This window comes from Bacillus rossius, chromosome 5, assembly GCF_032445375.1.
Source record: "Bacillus rossius redtenbacheri isolate Brsri chromosome 5, Brsri_v3, whole genome shotgun sequence".
Lineage (NCBI taxonomy): Eukaryota > Metazoa > Arthropoda > Insecta > Phasmatodea > Bacillidae > Bacillus > Bacillus rossius.
Window position 1 is genome coordinate 77,333,496 of NC_086333.1, and position 24,274 is coordinate 77,357,769.

General features: G+C 37.3%; 2 protein-coding genes across 4 annotated transcripts; one reads left to right on the forward strand and one right to left on the reverse strand.

Moving 5' to 3' along the window:
- Positions 1–745: 745 nt before the first annotated feature.
- LOC134532044 (myosin-14-like) lies at positions 746–13,700 on the reverse strand. Of its 3 annotated transcripts, none has more exons than XM_063368196.1 (8): positions 13,503–13,700; positions 10,729–11,010; positions 9,055–9,263; positions 8,303–8,449; positions 5,852–6,090; positions 4,036–4,227; positions 2,699–2,861; positions 746–1,639 (listed from the first exon to the last, which is right to left on the reverse strand). In XM_063368196.1, exons 2-8 carry the CDS (start codon positions 11,006–11,008, stop codon positions 1,580–1,582), a joined length of 1,290 nt encoding a protein of 429 aa, XP_063224266.1. In that variant the 5' UTR covers positions 11,009–11,010; positions 13,503–13,700; the 3' UTR covers positions 746–1,579. The 3 variants fall into 3 exon arrangements, with proteins under 3 accessions (XP_063224266.1, XP_063224265.1, XP_063224267.1); XM_063368195.1 differs by having other exon boundaries at positions 13,462–13,700; XM_063368197.1 differs by having other exon boundaries at positions 13,641–13,687.
- Positions 13,701–14,019: 319 nt separating this feature from the next.
- On the forward strand, positions 14,020–23,679 carry LOC134532046 (uncharacterized). The gene is made up of 6 exons (XM_063368200.1): positions 14,020–14,152; positions 15,019–15,219; positions 16,400–16,507; positions 19,010–19,170; positions 21,487–21,655; positions 22,182–23,679. Coding segments are annotated over exons 1-6 (972 nt in total). The 5' UTR covers positions 14,020–14,151; the 3' UTR covers positions 22,514–23,679.
- The last annotated feature ends 595 nt before the right edge of the window (positions 23,680–24,274 follow it).

A 24,274-nucleotide genomic window follows, 5' to 3' on the forward strand; every position in this document is an offset into this window, starting at 1 on the left:
CCTTATGTGATAGTAATAATGCTAGTTTTCCGCAACAAAAACTTACCCATTGTAAATTACAATTATTAGACTGTAGTTCCAGTTGTTTACAATAACAAATATAAATAGAAGTTAATTTAATTTACACTTTGCAATGACTTAATAGTGTATTTTATATATTTTTATACTGTAATTATAACTGTATTCTCGATTTTACCTAATCTTGTTATTAAATTCACATGGGAATAAAAATTTTTGTGTGCATTATTACATTTAAAAAATTTCTTCATTATAATCGGTAACTGAATCGGTATCTGCCGATTATTGCTCTCATAATCGGTAATCGAATCGGTAATCGGTAAAGTCATATCGGTGCATCACTAGTTTTTTGGTTGAATTGTATGTAAGAAACATCTTTCTTAATGGTGCACTTCAATACACTCACTAGTCTAAAATTGAAAATTGCCCAAAATAAAAATATTTTTTTAAGACTAAGACAGGTTAAAGCACTGTGCAATATCAATCAAATCAGTTTTAAAATTGCTGTCAGGTAGTTTGGTATTTATAATGGGAAAATACAATAATTAGAAATCTTTAAATGTTTTATTTGCTTTGTGTGCAATTTAAAACCACACAATTGTGCTGGAAAAATCTCATTTGTTTTAATTTACTGCACTAATTATTTTGTTGCAGTATTCAATTTTCTAATGTGAAATTTGATTGGCTAAGGCTTTGAGATTTGCTTTGTACCAAAAATCACTGATTCACAGATGCATATCCATTTAATTTTTTAAAAAAACATTTTGACATTAATTTAACTCAAATAGGTACCTACTGTAAGTTAAAATCTACGAATGATAAATAAGGAATCCACAAATTTTTAAAAACAATGTACTATATGTATAATTTTATGATATTTGCTGAAATTATATTTAAAAAAAGTGTCCGTTGAGTTAATGTGCAAGAGAAGTGACGCTTATTGCATATCAAGTATAGATAGAGATAAATTACTTACATTTTCAATCACACTATTCACATAAAAATGAGATAATTATAAAGTTAAAGGGACAAATCAATAACTCTTTTCCACACAAATAAAAAAATTGTAGATACTTAATGTAAAATAAATATGGTGGTGCCTTTATGAAAACTGAGGAGTAGACAAACACTAGCAGCGTTACGAGAATTCTGTAGCATCACTGTGGCGTCATTTATACCTCTCCCCTGCTGTCTCCCATTTTGGCCGTTACAACTAGCATATAGCATAATACGCGACGTGCCTATCCCCCCCTCCTTGACGTCATTCCATTCTGCCAATAATAAATGCGTTGGTTCCCGCTGACGCATTCTCCTCCACTACTAGTTCCCCCCCACTACACACCTAACTTATCCCCTCATGTGACTGGAATGTTCGTAATGCTTGAAAATTGTAGCTCCCTCAGCAAAAAAGTTTCACTTAAAAAAAATTAAAATTATTATTATTGAAACAAATTATTCTGAATTCACATTACTTACACATAAAATAAGTTACAAAACAGGATACAACACGACTGCAACTACATTACCATTAGTATAAACATATGTACTGCATACAAATTCTTCATGCAGCATCACTAAAAATTTTCAGGCCTTTCAGAACTGCTTCTGCATAAGATTTCACCTGTAATAAGAAATAAAGGAAGCAATACAACAATAGAAACAAGGACTAGAAAACTATTTATATCTACTGGAGTTCAATTAGTAAACACACAGACATGAAATGGTTTAAATTGGCTGTTTTTGATACTTCTTTTGGCAAATAAAAGGAAAAAATCTGCAAGCTACACAGATGTAGCATGTTGTGTATCACTAGTGATATGACTTTCCACATAATAGGGAATCCAGGGTATCTCTTTGTACAGAGCAATGAGACTAGCAATAAACAGTAGCATAAAATCCAGACCTATGTTTATAGAACATTTTTGCATACCCTACGTAGCATGCATACCTACCCAATGTTTCGCACAGTTGGTGCAATATCTTTAATATGTAGAAAGCTTGCAGTATTTATTTTATGACCACAAAATTAAAATAATCAGCCTAATTTGAAAAAAAAAAAAAAAAAAAAGTGACTAAATTAGGTCATTATTTTAGATTGTAAAAATAGGTTTGGGGATTTTGCATAACAATTGCAGGATGTTTTTGGTCCCGGTGTTAGATTCAGAGTGCTTTGTGTAGGTTGAAGGCACTCTTAAAAATCAATTCAAGATTTGGATTTGAGTTAAGGGTCTGCAAGTATTCGAAAAATAGTTGATATTCAGTTAGAAATTTCCAGATTAATATTTAAAAAATAATCAGTGATTAAAATTTAAAATTATTAATAGTAGTATATTTTATTTATGTAATCAGTTAGAAAAAAACTTCACAAGCTTTTATAAATTTAAAAAATGCAATTTTCCCCCCTCCCCCAACCTTACCACGAATTTTACACCTTTTATTATGCTACCTTGTACTATATATTCCTCCCTTTTCCATTTTTTGTTTTACACTATGTTGGAAAAATTTTTCCAAGACATTTATGAAGATTGAAAGAAAAAAGTTTCTCTGTACGTTAAAATTTGATTACAAAAATATTTGATATTTTATAAACACTGTAATATTTGATTAAAAATAGTATTCACAGAAGCCTAATTGAAGTAAAAGTGAATTTGTGAATCCTTGTATGATTATTCATACTAACCATAAGTTGGTATTTTTCATAAGCATCTTTTAATGCCTTATCCTCTGCCTTAATTGCTTCTACTTCGCCCTCCTTCTTGGATTCCACTGCTATAGTTTCATCACTGACTTTTGCCAATTCAGTATCATTTTGCTCCAGCGATTTCTGCAAGTCTGAAAATTCCCTGCATAAAAAGAAAACATAACTATCAAATTCCATTCTAAAAAAAATCAGTTTTTTTTATTTACATGAACCATCATTACATGAAAGCAGCATAACTCAGGAGTGTCATTGAATACTTGCAGTTTTTATTTTAATTTAACAAAAAATAAGTTGTTTAATTTACTGTGATTTAATTTTCAAGCATTTATAAATCTATGAAAAATAGGTTTGTGGCAGCAGTGACAGTTATACAAGCAATAAAGCAATGTCTTTTAAGTGATAAAAAATTTAAAAGTTTGTAGTAACATTTTCAAGTACTTACTACGAAACCACAATGTATGTGTGTGTTGTGAGAACTATAAAAAACACTTTCCAGTGGAGTACTAAATTAATTATTAGTTGATTTTTTTTTTCCAGGAATGTTTGAGACACAGGGCATTAATAGTCTACATGAGCAAGCAACATTTTTTTTTTTTGCAAATTTTATTTTGGAAAAGTACGGTAAACCTGCACAGTACAAGTATTTGTTTTTGACGAATGGTGTTTTGCAATAAAACATTTTATCTAAAAGGTGAAAATTTGTTGCTTGTGCTTCTTTAGCAATTTCCCAATTTATTTTGTTATACTCTTTGTAACACAGCTTTGAATTCAGTCATTTGTGGCCAGGATATTAATGGTGCTTAACAGCAGGAAAGAAAAACAGCTGTAGCCATTTTACCTTTATGAAGCTTTTTTTCCTCCTATCATGGTAAACATGTTATCTATAATTCACTATGATTTATAAATAAAATATTATCTGCCCAATGTCCGTAGGGAGGCGTTTTTGTGAAAATATTGATACATTCAATAGTACTCTTCTGCTAAGAATAAAGAGTACTTAAATAACAATAACCAGCTGACATAACCGGTTCTGAGTAGACATTTAATGCAAACTTGAAATACGATTACAGTTTCTACTTTAAATATTTGGTATGAGACTTATCCTAAATAAATATTTTTTGGTCATGGTCAAAATATTAAGGGTGCGAAGATTAATCGAAGGTGCGGCATATTTGGTTAGCACGGTATCTTACTGTCAAACCAGTTGGACCATTAAGACTGTAACGCACAGGAGATGGGCATGCAACATCTCACACGCTGCACCGATGAACAACGAACAACACCACCAGTCGCGCACACGAAGCCAGACAACTCACTGCTTGAGCTTGGCCAGGTCCTCCTCGAAAGCGCGTGTCTTCTCCTCCACGTTGACCTTGGCCTTGTCGTGCTGCCTCTGCAGCTTGGTCCGCTCCTTGCTCGCCTCGCGCAGCTGCTTGCGCGACAGCTTGCAGGCGGCCTCCACCGACCCTGCTTCCTCGCGTACGCGCTGGAGGTCTGCGGCCGCCTTCCTGCGAGAAGCATCGCAAGCAAGTCTCATCGCCTGTCACTGACTGGGGGAGCTGAATTGTTGCCCCTTGGATGGGCAGCCCATCAGGATTTTTCTGGCAATGGTTTGTACAGCAACTGGAAGGGCAGCCCATCCAAGGGGCAACAATTCAGACAACCACACCAAAAACACCACTGTTAAAGATATCCTGATGGGCTGCCTTTCCAAGGGGCAAGTTTTCAGGTTTATTTAAACACTTAAAGAAACATGTTTTCAGAAATTAGATGGGCTGCCCTTCCAGTTGCTGTACAAACAAACCATTGCCAGAAAAATCCTGAAGTGCTGCCCTTCCAAGGTGTAGCATTTCAGTCGCCCCCACTGACTTACTGTTCACAAACAGCTGGTTGATCGATTCATTACTGGCAATCAAAGAAACACTAGTTTTTGTGAAAATTATCGAATGTTAAGTAGTACGACATTTATCACAGTAATTAAAGACAAAAAGGGCAATAAGAATGGAGCTTCTAGGGAAGCAGACAGTAGGCATCATTCATGGTTCGAGTGCATTGATTCCGGTGTAGAGTGGCGTGCACGTGATCGAACATCACCATCAATAGCTCTTTGATTGCACGCAACGTGCGCACTCTGTTCAGTGCAGAGCAAACTACATTTGATAGCACGCCCTCTTTTGTTAGTGATTACTACGATAGTTATGTTTTAGTTCTTACTCACGTTCGGGTCTCGGTTTTCATTTCTCTGTTTAACGTTAAACTAAACATGTTTTTGCTGCACGACGTATTAATTCAAAATGTGTGGCGTGGTTTTGTATAATCTGCTTTTTAATGAAATGTACTTACCATGCAGTAGATTTTGTTTTTTAAAAGTTTGGTATGAGGCTTATCCTAAATAAATATTTTTCGGTTATGGTCGTAATATTAAGGGTGCGAGGATTAATCGAAGGCGCGGCTTATTTTGGTTGGCACGGTATCTTACTGTCAAACCAGAAATGATGCAGGTACACCCAATAGCTTTATTACAACCGTCGCCTCTCTCACACATAAACGTCACGAGTTTTCTTTTTGAAACTTCGTCTTAGGGGTTGTCCATTAATCACGTGATTTTTTTTTTTTAGCAAATTTTTAACTCCCCCCACCAATAAATCACGTGTATTTTTTGGTGCAAAATATTTTAAAAAATTTTGGAATATTATTTTTAAATATAGGTATAATCTAATTTAATTCTGGAAAATTAAGCACAGTGATAAAAATGTCCAGACACACATTTAGGTTGCAGGTTTATTCTCACTGGCATAAAAAATAAAGGAAAGGCTTATATGTGATTTACGCATGTATTCGGCGCCAAAATCACAGTCTTACTGGCGACTGGCAAGCCGAGCCGGGTGGTTCATGTTGCGGCGGGCGGGGATATTGTCGCCTGGCTACGGCGAGTCAAGGTCACGCATCGCTTTTCAGTTTAGTAGAAATCGGGCGGAAAAAAAAATACACGTGATATCTCTCTACACCCTCCCCTCCCCCATTTGGATATTTTGTGATTTTTCCCGACCCCCCCCCCCCCCCCCCCTTTGAGCCTCACGTGATTAATGGACGATCCCTTAGTACAAAGTGTTTGACAATGGAGCACGGCACCTCTCCTCGCACAGCAGGGCCCAGGCGCGCTCCAGGGAGAGGCCGGCCTCCTGCAGCCGCGCCAGCTCCGCCGCGAGCGCGCGGGTGCGCTGCTCCTTCTGCTGCAGCCCCTCGCCCTGCGCGCGCAGCTCTCCCTCCTGCGCGGCCCGCGCCGCCTCCAGGGCCGCCTCCTGCCCCCGCAGCTCCCCGGGGCTCTCGGGCACCACCCTGGCCTCCAGCCGGGCCAGCTCCGCCCCCACCTGCCGGCACCCGCCCCCCGCCGTCTCTCGTAGGGTCCCCACCCACCCGCGGCAGCCGTGGACGACGACCGGGCTTTCACGGCCATTGTCTGATGTAGCCGTGTCCTTGGCGAATAATTCACCGACGTTTCGGTCGACATTGCAGTCACCTACTGAGGTTCTAACTAGTGTTGTGCGAGATCTCGAACCTCGAGAAAAATTTCAAGAAATATTGCATTCTCGAACAGCGAGCGAGATAAATAATTTCTCGGGAAAAGAAAAGAAAAGAAAGAAAGGGGAAAAAAAAAAAACGAGATTTTTTTTTTGGTAACAGTAACAACTCAATTTGGTATGGAAACTAAATTTGATATTGATAGTTGTATTTTTATATGTTGAACATTACACACACACACTGCCATTATTTTAGTTTAAATGTTTTAAAAATACCAAACGCGTCTGCCTCTTTGGACGAAAAATTATTTGGCGGAACACTAAGCAAACATGATGCAATCATTAAGAGATATTAGACTAGCTGATAGTCAACCATCCAAAACCTTTATCAATAACCGAAACTGTGAATAAAAACTGTCATATGAAATTCCAATTTATCCTGAAAGAAAAACTGCCGTATTTAATTTTTAAATTACGTAAGCGTAATACATAATAAAATACGTTCGAACCTAACCTACAAAATTGGTTTTGTTTAAATACACGTTATTACGGTAAAGTTATTAAAAGCATTACCTTTAATTTAGTTTAATAGCATACTGAAATGTTGATTATTACGGCAAAATACAAAATTTACTTAACGAACAAAAGGGAATGGTGGTCATGCTGCCAGACAGAGTCTGCATCGCTGTTCCGTTTCTTATTTCATTCCAATAAAAGACTGCGCAAGTCATGTAATTATTAAATGGACTGGAATGTAAAGGAATGGATTGAACACACAGAACAATTCACGCCCTTGTATTACGTAAAATTACGTGAATGTGTGTGTTCAAACCCATTTCCTTTTCCACCTTTGTTTCACTCAGTCGTAAGACGTCACGAGTAATGAATTCCGCCAAAGCCTCCCTAGTATCAATTTCTTTGTTTTCATTACAGTACCAGAGTTTCCTGTTTACGCGAGCTACTCTGCGGGTATGAATAAATGATGTGACGCCTGTAAAATGTTATTAAGAATATGAGAATAATTTCCTAATACTGCTTTATCTCTAACTGCGGCGTAACCAAGTCGAAAAAAAAGTGTTGCGGGAATATAACAGTTTAACAGAAGTAAACTTTGTTGTCAAATTAAACTTTGATTTTACGGTAAAATGGAAGATGTGGATATATCAGTGTGGCAGTATTACACAAAAAGTGGCGATAAGTCAACGGGAACCACAATTAACATGTTAGCTACTAGACTTTTACCTAAGTGAGTGAATGTTTATTTATAATTTAGTGTAGGCTTACATAACGTGTGGTGCATGTCAGTTGTGCACAGGCAACTAAATTGACATTCTATTTGATAAACAACAGTTTTATGTACAGAACAATATATTTTGAAAGTGATATCTACAGTAAATCTTGATTTTTTTAAAAATTTCTCATTCTCGTCTTGTTTCTCGCGAGAAAAATATTTTCTTTCTCGAAAATTTCTCGAGGCCTAAATCTCATTCTCGCACAACCCTAGTTCTAACCAGTTATCCTGCCATTAATATGCTCTCGCCCGAGGGGAAGGTGCTTCCTGATTGGCTGCTGCTGTGGGCCAAGGTCACGGCTACAACCCAGCAGACAAGCTACTTCAAAAATAATCCAAGTTTTTCAGTTGGCCAAAAGGTACAATTTTTCGTGGTAACAGAAAAAAAAAAAAAAAAAAAGCATGCGTGGAGTCTACGAATAACAGAAATGACACTTCTTGCTTATTATATTATAAGGTACAGGAAACATCATTATCTCTTTGGCCGAGGTCACAAGTATGCAAGTTATAGCATTGCAAGCCCTTAGTAAATGTCAATTATGTGTTTCAGAGATGGTCATATGTTAGCAATGTGCTCGTATTTCTTATTATGCGGTTCATGTTTTTAAGTATGTCTGTTAAATTACTTAATTTAAATTTTAAAAACCGCTGAATTGTGTTATTAACTATTTGGCTTGTTGGTTAAGTTTACAAGTGTAGTAGTATATTTTTTCTTTTATTGTTTTGTTATTATCTTTTGACCTACGAGAGAATTAGGCGCATGTGCGTTACCTGAGCCACATTAGCCGTGAGCTCGTCCACTCTCTCGCGAGCGGGCGCCAGCTTCTCCTCGATGATCTTGGCCGAGTCCCGCAGCTGCTGCAGCTTCCCGACGGTCGCGGCCTTGGTCGCCTGCAGCTCCTCCATGTGAGCCTGCAACTGTGTCCCCCGAGCAGCGGAGTGAATGTTCCGACACTGTGGACTGGCACGTGGCCCGTACCCTCTTACAAATTGTGTTTATAAACTTTTTAACAGTATTCATATAAGTTGTTTTAGCATTATAATTTATATTAATAAATTTGAATACTTAGTGATAATATTTATTAATTCAAATTTATCTAAATTAATAACTTACTTTATTCCAATGTTTTTTTTTAATTTGACTGAATTTATACTTTACCAAACATATGTATTTATTTCACTCCAGTCCTTTTTATGATTTTACTTCCATTAAACATTTGATACAAAATTAAAGTTTAGTTTTCTACCACTCCAAGTAAGTGTAAATTCTAAACTAGCTACTCTCTCTTTTTTTTTTTTTTTAAAGTTATATAGTTTTAATGTTTTCAGGATATAATTTTGAAATGATTTAAATGGCCAGCCTTCAAAATATTCATAATTAACGAGCAACTATAAAAAAAGGAAATAAAAAAATAAAGATGCAAATTAGAAAACATTTGATGGAAATGAAAGTTCTGTGACCATCAGCGCATTTTGAGACATCTTCGTGCCTTCCAGCAATCGGTGCTCGGAGGAACGGGTACCTGGCGACCCTGCTCGGCGCGGACTTCGCGCCGCACCGCGCGCTGGTTCTCGCGCTCCAGCAGCTCGTCCTTGGCGCGGGCCAGCTGCCTGAACGCGGCCAGGCGCGCAGAGCGTCTCTCCTGCATGCCGCGCACCTCGCGCGCCTGCTCGTCCGCGAAGTTGTGGAAGTTGTCCAGCACCACGCACCACTTCAGCGTGCGCTTGGCGTCTGCGACCACACACCCCGCGACACACTTCACCCACAGAGTCCACGCAATTGTGGGATCAACTACAATTTTTTTTTTGACGTGATAACGTCTTATAAATTGATGAACGCCGGCTGCACGCACGAAAAATTGTCACGTTCCGCCTGAGCCGAGCGTGCAATAACCGGCCAACCACCGTACGAGAAAATCCTCTACATATAATATCGAAGAGGTTAAGGTGGGCTTTTTTAAACTGATTGTTCATGATTATATTTAAACAAATTATTTAAATTAAATTTTGCAAAAAAACTGTAAATAATGTTTGAAAATTAAAAATTATGGAATTTTTCATCATTGTATTCTTATGACGTTATCACGTAAAATTATATAGTCCGTAAACAGACTTTACAGACAAATCCCCCCTCCCTTTTTTTTTTAAATTTTTTAACAGACAAAAATAGAAGAAAATTCAGCCTACCCATACCTGGCTTGAGATTGATACATACCTAATTAGAATTAAAATTTAAACACAACTTTGCAAATGCGTGTAATGCCACCAAAAAAAAAAAAAAAAAAAAAAAGCCAGTGTTGTCGCCGTTGCCATGTTGTGCTTTATTGGCGTAGCAGAGCCTGTTTTCAACGAGAGCTTCGCGTTGCTATCACCGCCATCTCTGTTTACTTCATACTAGCTGCTAGTTGATTGCGTGGTTCTCCAGAGATCCTTAAAAATACAGCATGGCTGAGGCTGTTTTCTAAAAGACAGGGATGTTTACTGTCAGTACATTACAGCCGCGGCCAAGACTGTTTTCCACCCTAATTAGACACAATTAACAAAAACATGGCATGAGCCTTAAATTACCAACTCTGCAGAGTTTTCCACAGCGACTAAACCAACATTTGAATCAACAACATAATTTCAGTTAGCTCAGAAAACACATGTATACACATGTACTATATGTATAGCCTACTAATATGACAAAAACATTTAATGGATTATTTAGTAGTACAGTATTAGATAATGTAATCAACCAAACTGTCTTGCAAATCCTCAAAATTCTAATTGTAAAAAAAAAAAAAAATTACAGAATCATAAAAAAAATCTGAAGACAACTTCTTATGGTATGAATCAGTCAATAGCTAAATAAATGTTACGTACCTATAGGTTAAACAAATGAAAAATAAATAATCCAAATTTAATGTACGTATTTGGCTATTATTTTAGCCAATTCAACCATCCTGTCCATACAAAATGTCTTGGCAGCCGGAAATATATGTATAAATTATCTGAAGTGACCTGCAGTCAATATTTTTATAACAGCCACTATGTACAAGTCGGTTTGAGAATCAAATAAAAGTGAGCAACTATAGACCACACACCATGATGTTTGGCTCTAGGAAATATGTAGCCATGAAGTTGTTTCTCAAACACCAGCCAATCAGTGAAAGTAAATACAAACATTTTTGAAACACGTGCACTAGAGAACGCACCTGGGTTCATGATGTCATCGATGTTGAAGGACTTGATTCCCAGGTTCGAAAGTACGTATGACACAACGCTGTACAGTTGGATGACGTGGTTCATGTCGTGGATGTTAGCCGACGCTCCAAAGTCCACCCCAAACTCCTCCATCAACGTGGTGTAGTACGAGACCACAGTGTCTCTGTTGGGCGTTCTCAGGTCCTGGCCACTGATTCTGAAGCCGGGCAGCTTCAGCTTTATGCTTTTGGCCAGCGTGTCGGCATTGATTTGGGCCAAGCCAGCAGCCATTTCTGAAACAGCAGGATCATACCCACTGCAGAGATGCCAACTTTCAAGGAAGGTAATTAGTAATACATGAGGGTGGACTGTAAAAATACAATCAAAACCCCATTTGAACACTATCAAAACTTACTTTTCCTTACTACACAAAATTTGAACATTTCACAATTGGGGAAAGAAATTGGGAAAAAAATTTTTTTTTCCTTCGTAATATAATCAGTCAAACTACTGGTTACCACAAAAAAAAAAAAGTAATCAGCAAACACAATGCCCTACTCCAAAGTGTGATGCGCTAGCACTGACGAGAATCAAAACCAAGACAAATGAGGGTGAACCGATCAAGACACATACAAAATTAAAATATTTTCCACAACTAAACTTGAATTGCATGATCTGAAGAACCTTCCGTAATCGCATAACTGCGAAGGAAAATTTGCATCTATTACGACTGATTCGTAACTGTTGGCATGTCTGCCACTGTCTCTCTACTATGCTAAAATAATATGTTTTTCTACTCGCTAACATTGCACAGGTTTTTCCAATGCACACACTTGAAAAAGGGACATTTTGATTTTAATGTCCCAGTGATTGCACAAGGCATCAAGGCTACGCATCAGCGAAACCCAGACGCCAATCTTCAGCTTCATGTTGTGGTACGGCAGGTAACCACTAGGTAAGACGTGACGGACGCAACAAACGATAGCGCGTTACAAATTCAAGGCTACGCCATCTATCAATGAAGTATGAACTAAACTTTTATTAGCGACATTAGTTCACTAGTAGCCGCGAGCTAAACGTAGTCGATGGGTCTTGCCAAGGAGAAGGATAGGAAGTTGCCAGACCTTACTTACTATATGACCGTGTGATGGACACAGAGAAATGACAAAAATCATTGTTTCTGTGTCTATGACCTACCTCCAATGATTTTCTATTATAAAACTGAATTAACTATTTTTTTCACTCCCTCAGGGATAGAATTTCATAATTATATGTAGTCTCTGTCACTCTCACAAAAACTATCTATATGCAAAAAATCATGTCAATCTGTTGCTTCGTTGCTCCAACATAAGGTCGAACAGACAAACACACTTTCACATTTATAATATTAGTGTGGAAGTAGGGATAAGTAAGCACTAATCTTTGTTGGTTTTTTATTACTGTGAAAGGTCTTTAATTCAGTATCTATGGTTCTTCTCGTTCCTGTATTTTTAGTTCACCCAGTTTATCGTTACTGTCTGTTTTCATTTCAGTAGTGTTTCCTGTTTTCAAGCGAGTTACATTTCACACAACACTGGTACCTTTTGGTAATGAGTTTTCTTTGAAGAATAATAATCACACAAAATCGGTAATCCTGCATGGTCCTGTTGTTGCCGCACGAAAGATCTTTCAAGAGTGCGACAGCACATAACCTGACGTATAAAAGGTATTATTGCATGAATAAAACATATTAATTCCTTTTATACATCAGGCTACATACTATCACACATAACAATCGGCACTTCGCGCCTCCATACTGGGATTGGAGGGGGGGGGGGGGCAAGGTTTGACGCTTGCAATTGCATGCGAACGGAACGGGGTAACAACACTTTTCTTGGCAGAACAGGAAGGCAGTGGAATGGGTTGGATGAAGAGATAGTAGGGGTGAAAGCTGCAAAGGATCTGAGAAGAATGCTAAAGGGAGGGTGAGGGAAGTGAGTGAAAAGGGAGGACTCCTTACCCAACTTTTGAAAGCCAAACTGCAAGTGTAACACAATTCAATTCAAATGATAGGTGAATGAATTTTATTTAGAATAATGTAATACAAATTTTAGGATAAATAAAACAAATGTACATACAAATAAACTACCTTTACATTTGAACTTTGAAAAACTGTACCAAGTATGTTCAGCTAATAAAAACTTTACAAGTTTCGTATTGTGTATCCAAGCCTAATCCTTGATCCTAATGGTATGATCCTGAATACATTGATCCTGGTGGTTGCTATTTTAATTTAGTACATTGAAAGACCCTGGATACAACAAAAATTGTGATGTAACAATGAACTATGATTGTATTATTAGATCAAATAAAAATCTGACATGAATTATTTTATTTACTTCCTAACATTGATGTATTGTAATATTTTTGTTAGTCCTGGGTCTTTCAACCTACTAAATTAAAACAGCAAACATAATGTACAACAGGTTCAATCATACAAGACATGCCATCCGTATTAAGGGATAAACTTGGATACATGATACAGAACAAATGCCATAAAAACTAATATTTTATTTGCATAGATTCTAAGAATATTTTACTTGGAACCAAGACACATTGCATAAATTTGTGCTCTTGGGGCCAAAAAGTAAAGATTTAATTCAGCCAATGGCCTTGACATGCATGACTTAGTCCCAGAAAACAATTAAACACAATAAGAACAATCAAATAAATGAATTACAAATAAAAAAGACAGTACTACTTACTTAACAATTTTTTTTTTATTTTTTTTTTTTTTACAAATTACCTAAAAGTAAACTTATTATTTCATCAGATGCAATAATCCCAAGCAATGTAATATACCAGACATGAACTTGCAAATTACTTCAATTCGAACGACTACAATACTTTTAAAAAAGTATTGGAGCTTCGTAGGCTTCCTTACTTCTATCAAATATCGTAGTACAAAATTGTTTGTAAATTCTTTAATCCTATAAACGTCTCTCCTTGGTTCCCGCGTATTTTTATAATACACAAGAACCAACTAGATAAAATATAAACATCAAAATTTCTCTGTCCTATATAAAAAAAAAATTATCTTCTGACGCGAAACGTAAAACGGCAATGAGCGTAAAATATAATTACAAATGATCACTGTTTCCTACAATACGTAAGCTACTATAAATATAAATTAATTTATTATAGCAAAATTTGTACCTTATTCGCTCAATAAACTAGAAATAGAATTATGTGCTATACAAATATTGCATCCAAGATGGCATCTCTTTACTGCTCAATTTCTCTATGGTCAAATATAAACAAGTGACTATCGTTATGCCAAATTTTTACAAGCGTATTTATTTAAATTAGTGATGTTTTTAAGATGAATGTTATTATTTAATAATGTTTTACTTTTATTTTAAATAGTTGCTTTTACTTGGAACCGTCTGTTGTAAAGTGAGTGTAATTAATTATTTGAAGGAAAAAAATGAATACACTTGTCTTAAATTGCCTTAAAGTTAAAAATTTTAAGAAAGGGGCTCATGAAGTGTGGTAAAAGGCATCCTGATTGTCGTTATGGGAGGGGTAGTCCAGTCAACGAAAGGTTGTAGAGGGAAATGGAACACAATTTTTGACTTGGGACTTTGTTTGGACTTGTTAGGAGGTAAACATACTAAAAATCCCCACTTGTGGAGGAGAGTGGGTGACAGGGGGCACGTAGAAGGTCCCCGCTCCCCCCCCCCTTTTTTTTTGTTTTTCGCTTTTATCTCGAAAACTATGCATCCTAGCGAAACGACCACACTATATAAAACTAAAGCTGACAAAATGTTCAACAGCATTTGTTCTATTCACTTTATCGTTTTCTCACATAAGGATAGGAAGTTGCCAGACATTATGTGACACTGGCGGACATATAGAAAGGTCACAACTTCACTGTTTGTGTGTCTTGTGACCTACCTCCTATAATTTGAATTATAAAACTGAATTTACCCCCTTTTTCACTTCCTTAGAGATGAAATTTCATAATTATATATAGTCTACTTCACTCTCCGACCCATAAACTATGTATATGCAAAAAAAAAAGTCAATCCATTGCTCCGTGAAAGGACAAACAGACAAATACAATTTTCAACATTTATATTATTAGTATGGATACACTCACACTAACACATTTCACATTTAAAAAGTTGGGTACATAAAACCGGCATCAACTTGAGTGTAGGTCACAAAAGGAAAAAGTTAGTATCCAAAAACCGAACTTTTAGCCTTCCAATCCCCTGCAGTTTTGCTGTAGTTGATCTCGGCTGCTTGTGACCGGGCAGTGGCGGGCGACGGCCAGGAAGGCGTGCAGGAGCTGAAGGCGAGGCTGCAGCAGCGGTGGAGGCATCTGGGGCAGCTGCGCAGGCAGACGCACGCGGCGCAGCGCCGGCCGCACGGCGATTCCCTGGAGCCCGCGGCGGGGCGCCTGTCGCCCTCGGACAACACAGCCCTGCGCGCCCGGCTGCGCTTCCACCAGTTCAGAGGCAGGTGTCGTGTGGCCCTCGCTCCAACACTTTGTGATCCTCGCAATTGTGCATCTCGCATCACGTTCGTGACCACGGCCGTGCCGGACTTTGGACGTAACGTCAGTCAAGTTTAAATGGGAATACCAAAGAAAAATTAGTATACAATGCAATTGTATTTAAAACAAATTGTAATAAGCTGCTGTATTGAAATAAGCATTACTGTTTTAAAAAAATCTCTGTTTTTATGTTTTATTCCTGTTCTTCAAAAAATCATTATGGAAATGTTCCTGTGAAATGTGAAAATGTAACCCACTAGAAAAGTGGAAACAATGTACTGAAATGATAATCTGACAGCCAAGGCCCAAGGCCGGAATCCATCCGAGAAAATCATAATCGGTGTGTCTCATTAGTGCCGAATTGCAAAATGAGCTCAACCATAGAGTACCGGAAAGATGACCTTGTCACTGTATCAGGATTGTGATTAGCATATTGTAAGAATTGAGGTTGTTGGAGACAAAAGGTGGTGGTGATATTCTAATGGAGCTTTGATGGAATGAGTGTTGGGGAAAACTGGAGTCAGCTTCTTTTTATGAAAAATCCCTGCTCGACCCCGCTGAGAATCAGATCCGGTTTGTCTTGGTGGGATGCGAGCGATTTCACCACTCAACAGATGCAATTGGAATTCTACATTAATATGAACTATTATATAACAAATTAGAACACCATAATATAATAAGAAATATATTTTTAAACTAATGAAAATAAAATTGTCATCATTATTTGGTACTGTTAAAATTTCTTTCACTTGGCGTATTGTTACGTACATTTGCAAAATCTGTTACCATGTGTTTATGTGATAACTATCAAATATAGTGCCCGTACAAAGTTAAACTGATACGGTAGTAATTTGCTGATTTGTTTTTCAGAGTAACATTTACCACAGATTTTTTTCATTAAATGAAATTTAAATGCGAATTAAGTGGCGGAGAGGGAACTCTAAATATAGTGGTTGGTTGCACATTGTACCAGCCCAGATCAATATTAGTATTCACTTGGGGGCCAGTGTTAGATGACTTCTTCCCACCAGGGTATTTCGAGTTTGATTCCTGGCATGGTCGAACCCTGATGTTGCAAGTGGGGATCCGGTGGGCGAAGCGAGGTCCCAACCACCGCGTCACGTTCGGTCGCGTCTGCGCAGGGGTGTACGTGCGGCGCATGGCGAGCTCCCAGATGCTGCTGCAGTTCAGCACGTCCCACCAGGGTCGCTACCTCGAGCCCTTCATGATGCTGCTGCAAGCTGAGGAGGGTGAGTTGGCACCCCTGCTCCTCCGTCTGTTTGGGGACCACGTTTCCAAGATACCTATTTCATTGTGTTTTTTTTATTGCGAGAAGGAATTTTGGTGGTTTTATTTTTTGTTATTTAACTACTTATTTGTTCATTCCGTTAAGCCTTTGACTATGGTAGGTAGTACCATAAGATTGTGGAAAAAGTCATTATTATGAGAATTAGTGTACCTAATATTTACATATTACTTATACAAAAGCACGCTAAAATCAAAATGGAACATTGAGAAATTAAAATCTTCATTTGCAACAAAATATAATATGTTTATAAATTAAGGAGATGACAAGTTTTTAGAATGTTTTACATTTAGTTGGTACAGATTAAAAAAAATACATATATACTTTTATGATGCACACATCTGTTACAACTTTATTCATTTTGACATGACAACGTCTAATAAATCGATGAACGCCGGCTGCATGCACGAAAAAGTGTCCCACTACGGATGTCCCACTACGGATGTGTCCTATTTGCTCATTGTACGCATGCGTGGCATCTCTCTTCCACTCGATTGGAACGACCATCGATTTGACTTTTCAATCATATTTTCGTCGTTTGAATTATTAATATTATTTAATTTAACGATTGTCCACCGATTTTCAGCACAATCGGTACAGTTATTTAAAAGTAATGTTGAATATTCAAATACGTTTTGAACCAACAATGGTGTTTTACAGTTACACATAACAATTCAAATTACAACCGGGATCTTTTGCACAATGTTTTAAAAAATATTGTAACACATTATAAATAAGTTTGGTGTATTTGGGATGCGTATTTGTTATAAAATCGAGTTATAAAAACGTAATTATTCCCCTACCTTGAACAAAATTTTTATAAATGTATATATAACATCTGAAAGTATTAATTATCGAATCTGGCCTCGTGGGTGAGCGATCAGCGGCGCTATCTTCTAATTGTAAGATTGTCGGTTCGAATCCCGGCAGGTGCGAAATTTTTTTTTGTACTTGTAAAAATAAATACGGCGCACATAACATTTCAAAAGTAATAAATATATTTGAATAATGAATGCAAATAAAAGTAAATTTATTAATTCAATTGTACATTTCATTTCACTCCTTTGTATCCGTACAAAAGAGTGATAATTCAATAAAAATGATTCAATTTTATTCATAAAAGTATGCAGAGGTAGATTTTATCATACAAAAGATAGAAAAATTTAAAAAAAAATTATTCCTCAAAGAATATAATATTTTTAATGCCTTAATGGTTTGGTTGCAAAAACCTATTACGGCTCAGTCTCAGGCCGAATATGTTTCCTTTTCTTCTGGATCAATCATTTCATCAATGTTTTGTTATGATGTTGTCACGTTAAACTATCGTCCGTAAACCGACTTTACAGACAACTAATTTTTTTTAACTTTGCATGTTTGGTTATTGAGTCTTGTGGTCAGAGAGAGCGACACAGTTGAAGGATTTTGGGGAAGGATTTGGAACCATCCAAGAGTTTTGTATCGAGTGTTTTTGGGAATCTACGGGTAAATTTTAGTCAGGATGGTCTGTACCTTGATTCGAGCCCAGGTCGCATGACTGAGAACCTGCTATCCTACCACTGCACTTCCTAGCTCTGTTTGCACGTTTTAAGACTTGGTACTTGCACGCTATGTTTCGTTTTTGGTCATTTCTTTTATTTAAAAGCCATTTCTAAAATTTTAATTCGATACCTGCATTTGTTCCGTCACAAATATTTTCAACATACATTCACTTAGTGTAATATCATGGGTGTAAAATGTTGCACAATTCTTCGTAATTATCATCACTTGCAAAAAATTTTACTACAACTATATTACACTAAGTAAACCAGTTGAAAATATTTGTGAGAGAAAAAGAAAATGTGAGAAAGGTATCAAGTTAAAATTTTATAAATAGGCCTAAAAAGAGAGTAATAAAGAAAAAAAAGAAAAAAAAATTAACAAACACGGCCTGTGAGACCTATACTTAAAGAGTTACGATGTTGTGAATTCGAGAAATGCTGAATGGTGTTGTTTGATCTTGTCTGTACCTTCCTAGCGTCTTAACTAGAGTGCAGAGCCTCAATAGGAAACTTTTTAAAACTAAAAATCACTCTTGCTTGTTGAATGGTATCTGACTATAAACAGTTGCCAAATTTTGTTGGTGTTTGTGTGCTTTTAAATATGTGTTTAAACACTTTAAAGTGTCATTTGAGATTGAGAATGCCCATGAAATGACATTCAGATAGTAAGTACATGCAGCATGTGTTGAAGCAGTGTGTAATAGGTTGAGGTTGAAATGTGTGATATACAAGTATGCACTACCGAATACATGCCTCCATGGATCAAACACTTTAAGAATTGTAGTAAGCCTTTTGAGTACATACATAGTTAGAATTTTAAGAATGATAAGCGGACACAGTGCCTTTTTTAGTGCCCCAAGTGTGCGAAACTCTGCTTTGATGGTACCGTGTGCGTTCACGTGTTGCAGGTAAATTCACGATAACAAAAGCTTCCTTGCCGATGTCTGTGAGACTGGCGAAGCTTGAAGAAAAATTGTCGGAAAAAAACAACCTGCTGGAATTCATTGAATACGTCCAGGCCTGCGTGGATGCTTACACGTTCAGGAAGTTCGATTTAGACATGTTCAAGGTAGGTTTCTCATTTTCGTTATAGGAAGTGCTGATCCACTTGCAATCAGACTTCAGTTTGAAATTTTGAGTTCAGTTCGATGAAGTCAGTTTCTTAATATATACTGCAACATTATTAAAATGTTAGTAAAAATAATTCCAGGAGTGTGGATCGTAACAAAATGATTTTATCTTCATATTAGCAGATGCAAATCCAGGAGGATCAGAAGAATAAAAAGCAAATAAAGACATATTAAACTTACTATCTGTGATTCATTATGTAAATTTTTTTTATATGTTAACTTATTGCCATTACACACATCTATAATTCACCCAATAAACTGTGTTCATGCCAGATCTCTGTGATTCACTCAAGTAATATTTGTTTGTACTGGTTTCTCATTATTTACTACAGACCACAGAGCTCCTGGATTTACATCCCTTTGTAATGTAGGGTTATTTTAATATTGTAACCTGTGATTCTCTTAGGAATCTTAAGATAACCTGGATATGTATCATCCTTGAAGCCAAACTATTTTAAACCACTGTGCTCGTCTGAGTGGTTTATTTCTTCAAGAGCCAGCGATGGGTTTTAGATACAGCATGTAGTCGTCTTTAGTATGGGATAGTTTCCCAAAAGTTTCTTCTTGACACGATGTAGTTTTATTTGCTGATATTTTTTATTTTTCTTTCATTATCCACTTGTGTAGAGTGCCACGCTGCTCGAGTGCTCCAACTTCTCTTAGTGAAGTCTGATGACGTGACTTCTACACTCACCCTCTTTGCGGAATGTTACGGCCTTGTGCCGGATTTTGTGCTGATTTTTAATGTTAATTACGCTGCATTATCTTGTTATGCAGTGGGTTGAACTTTATACGCATGGATTCAACGGCTCTCCAGTTTCCTTGCTTTTGATGGTTTCCTGCATCGTTTTGACTTTTGAGCTGAGGATTTTTCCTCGGTGCACTGCTTCCAGGACATTGCAGAGAGCTCCTGTCTTAAAGGAAGCACCAACTTTTATTTTATCATCAGCACACTGAAAATTCTGGACCCAATTATAAATCTAAATCAATGTTTTCTAACACTAATTTTCTTACATTAACAACATAAAAACATAATGTACAAAGGTCCTGTTTTCTTCACCTCCTTGATAATTTTTTAATGACTCATTTTTAAAATACAAAAATAAACTCTCAAGATAAAGAGACTAGTTAAGTGTAGAGTATCAAATATAAAATCTGTTTGTTTTATTTGTTTAACAGTAAACTCTGGTCATTATAAATAGATAGTAATTGTAATGTGTGTTTAAACCTCTGTAATGGTGGTAAGAAATCAGCATGCCTTCCAACAGACTATGTCATCAATAACAAAGGAATATTTGCAATGATCACTTCCTTTTAATTTAATTGTGTGAAAAAACTCTCAAAGCCTTTGTATTTTGTAATATATTTATATTATATTGATTAGAGAGGTTATTACACAATAATGTTCCTCTGTAGCTGTCTTGTGGGTTGTACAGTCCAGGGAGCAAGGATAGTTTTGTCAACCATTTTAAGTGTAAGATCTGAAAATAATATGATACATCTACATAGATAGTTGTGTTGGAGTATGAATGCACTGATCTAAAGTGCGTTTGTAGAAGATTTTTACTATGCTAAGAATACCAATTTCAAATTTTCTCAACTAATCATAGGATGATAATACAGCCAGATTGTCTTAAGATTTCTGAGAGAATCACAGGTTATGAAGATGATCGTACATTACACAAACAAATAACAGGGGAGTTATTTTGAACCAAATCACTTTTTCAGTCGGATGTATTTTCAAATTTCACCAAATACATATTCCATATTCATATTAATTGAGTTGCCAAAAATGGCAGAATGAAAAGTTTTCTGCATTCCAAACCAAACTGTCATCCTTAGTAACATACAATATTACACAAAGAGAATATACCGGTCGATTATCACTGAAACACTTATCAGAAACTGCTTTCTCGCGAAGACAAGCAAAGTAAATTTAAGTTATTTCTGTATATATTGCATCCCCACTAAGTGTACTGTGTTGTACTGCTACATAGGTCTTTAACTTTTGTTAGTTTTTTTTGTCTGTTTTGTTATCATCACTGCTAGTGTGTGGTACTCTTGCTCTCGTTTGCTGGCCATCTGTAGACGTTTTCCTCCTACGGTACCGACGGAGGTGGGAGTCCATACACTGGCAGTGATAACTGTGTTCCTGTATTACATGTAGTGCCCACCGCTGAAGTCTACGACTGTTGGTGGGCATGTGACAAATTCCAAATAAATAAAAATAATTAAAGGTGGGTTTTGTCTGAAAGGAACTGGCCAGCAAGAGGTTTGTGACGAACCTGCGCCCCACGCTCAACCTGCACTTCGTGTACCTGACGATGTCGCTGCGGGACGGGTCTGGCCGCAGGGTCCCGCTGAGCGTCGTTCTCAAGTACGACCAGCACTCGTGCATCCCCTCCGAGATGAAGGTCGTTGCAGGTCAGTGGTCGCTGCATCTGGATCCTCTTTGGTACTCTAAATAAATTACTTTTTTTAAATGTTTTGTCTGTGTTCGAGACCAATACTGTACTTACCCAAATAATTCTCACAAGATTTTTTTTTGTAAAATGTGTGTTGAAAAAGCATGATACACTGCTTATTCCAAACTTGACAGCATTGCATAGCACAAGTATGGGACTAAATTCTGTTTTTAAAAGTTTGGTGTTAGGCTTTTTATGGTCTAAATATAAAGGGTGCAAGGCTAATTGGGTTAAATGTATATTTAGGCTTATTTCTATTTCTATACGAAAAAATAATTGCATAAGAACTTCTGCGAATTTTACTTGTGAGAAGTTAGGATTCGGAGAGGCTCGGAACCTCTTGGTTACAATCATAAATTTAGTCACATTGTGGCTTGGAACCACTGCTTAGTGAGCTTATACAAATTTTAATGTAATTTCACCCTTATAAATATACCCTTTGAACCTTCAGATCCAGTTCATGCTACACGTTCATCGTGTTTCAGTTGCGGAGGGCGACGAGGAGTTTGCCAGAGGGTCGGAAACCACCCTGAGCTACTTCCTGAAGGTGCCGCTGTGCGACGCGTTTGCGCTGGGCGTGAAGGACGAGGCGGGAGGGACGCAGGCGGACCGGAGCAGAAGCGCGGACGGCAGTCGGGCCAAGACGGCGTGCCGTGTGCTCAGGTTCTCCCCCTCCGAGTCGCGCAGCACGGACAGCTCGTCCGAGGAGGAGGAGGAGGAGGAGGAGGTTAGCCCGAGAGCGAGGCGATCCTCACGCTTCAGGCCCCCTCCGAGGCCCCGGGCGTCCCGAGCCCGCCCCCGCGCACCGAGACGGTGAACTGCACCCGTGCAGAGACTACCTTTGGTTCCCAGTGCGTACCTTCATGTGATCTCTTGCGTTGGACTGAACCCTACTGCAAGAGGAAAACTTTATTACACGTTACAACTTCCTGTCCAGGGCTTAATTGTGGACCAGATGTGTGGGATGATGCACCATGGTGTCAGGCATGTCAGTCAGCCTTTCAGTAACGAAGACTGGAAGATAAATTTGCTCCTTCACATGAGACAGGAGGCCACTGGGTGTTAGAATGATTCAAGATGGTAAAATAATTAAATAATTAACAAACTAATAAAATAATACATATAAATTAAATAATAAAAATAATTAAAACAAAGGGGGTAAAAAAAGCTTTTTCTATTGTCCTTCGTGCAGCGTGAACATCGCCAGATGAAGGTGCAAGAGTGCTTTGAGGTCTTGTACGAAATTGTCTTATAGGCCAGAAAATACTGTAAAAAAGGAACACAAGCAAGCATGGAATAAAACATGGCAGAAGGCAAGTATCAGATTAACTTTTATCTGCCAGTTGGTTCTTGATTGGCTCGTGAGTGGGGCAGGATGCCTTGTTCTGCGAGTGTTTCAAGCACCCCGCTGCAGTAGCGCTGGCCTGTAGACACTATCGGGTCTGAAATGTGTACAAAATGCTTCCGTTTCGGTTGCCACAGTCATCAGTGATTGGCACTTAGATTGAAATGTTCTTTTAAACACTTGTACTAGCATATTTATTTTCAATCTCTGTGCTGTATGGTAATTCCCATTTGTGTTAATTGCTCTTGTTCAGCGTTCTTTTGTTAGATATGCTTACTCTTCGTCTAAATCAAAAAAGGAATTCCATACTCAATAAACTTTTATGAATTTTACATGAAATATCATTCTATCCTTCCCATGATGAAATGCTCCTAACTTTTGAATAGTTTTTAACATGAATAATAGTACTTTTAATTGCCAAATGTATTCTTCAGTTGTACATTATACAATTATGTTTAGGGTACAATTTTTTAGTGGACCGATCATTTAGAGAAAGTTTCCTATGTGGTCTGAAGTCTAACAGCTACCTAATTTGTAGCAAAATGGGCCTTTTAATGAAATGAGTGTTTTTTTTTTTGGTTTGATGGAGTTTACAATGGCAAATACTGAAGCATTAAATTTGGCTAATTATTTCACATTTAATGAGATTTGTTAGACTGTTACCCAACATTCCTTAAAACCTTTCCCACAACCATTATCTTCTAGAACAATACAAACTGAATTTTAGGATTCTTCACTCCAGTCCTGGAATCTTGTTTGTAACACACTGCTTCCAGTTGTATGCGAGATTAACTACAGTGGTTAATTGGCACATGATACTAGGTATTCTTGGCAAAGTTGCTGTGCTGAAACAAAAATTTTTTTGTCAAGAATTGTGTAAGATTACACCACTTGTCTTGGAGTCAAAATACCACATGAGGCTCGTGTGCCAAAGACATTTTGTTTTCATGTTGTAGCTTATCTATTTAACAGCGATGTGGGCGTCTCTCACATGTTGCCCCATTGTCATTTGTTGCTTATTTTCTACCACACATTTACTGTACTTTATGTTGCAAAAAAAATTAAGGTTTGGAGGCAAAATGGCCTATAAGAAACTCTTCTGTGCTAATTTGTGTTACCTTTTGCAGGTTAGAACAGATATGTAAAAGAATACTGCAGATCTGTTACATATAACGTATTTTAAAAATGAGAATCAACTTCAAAATGAAATTACGTGGAAACACAAAAATGATA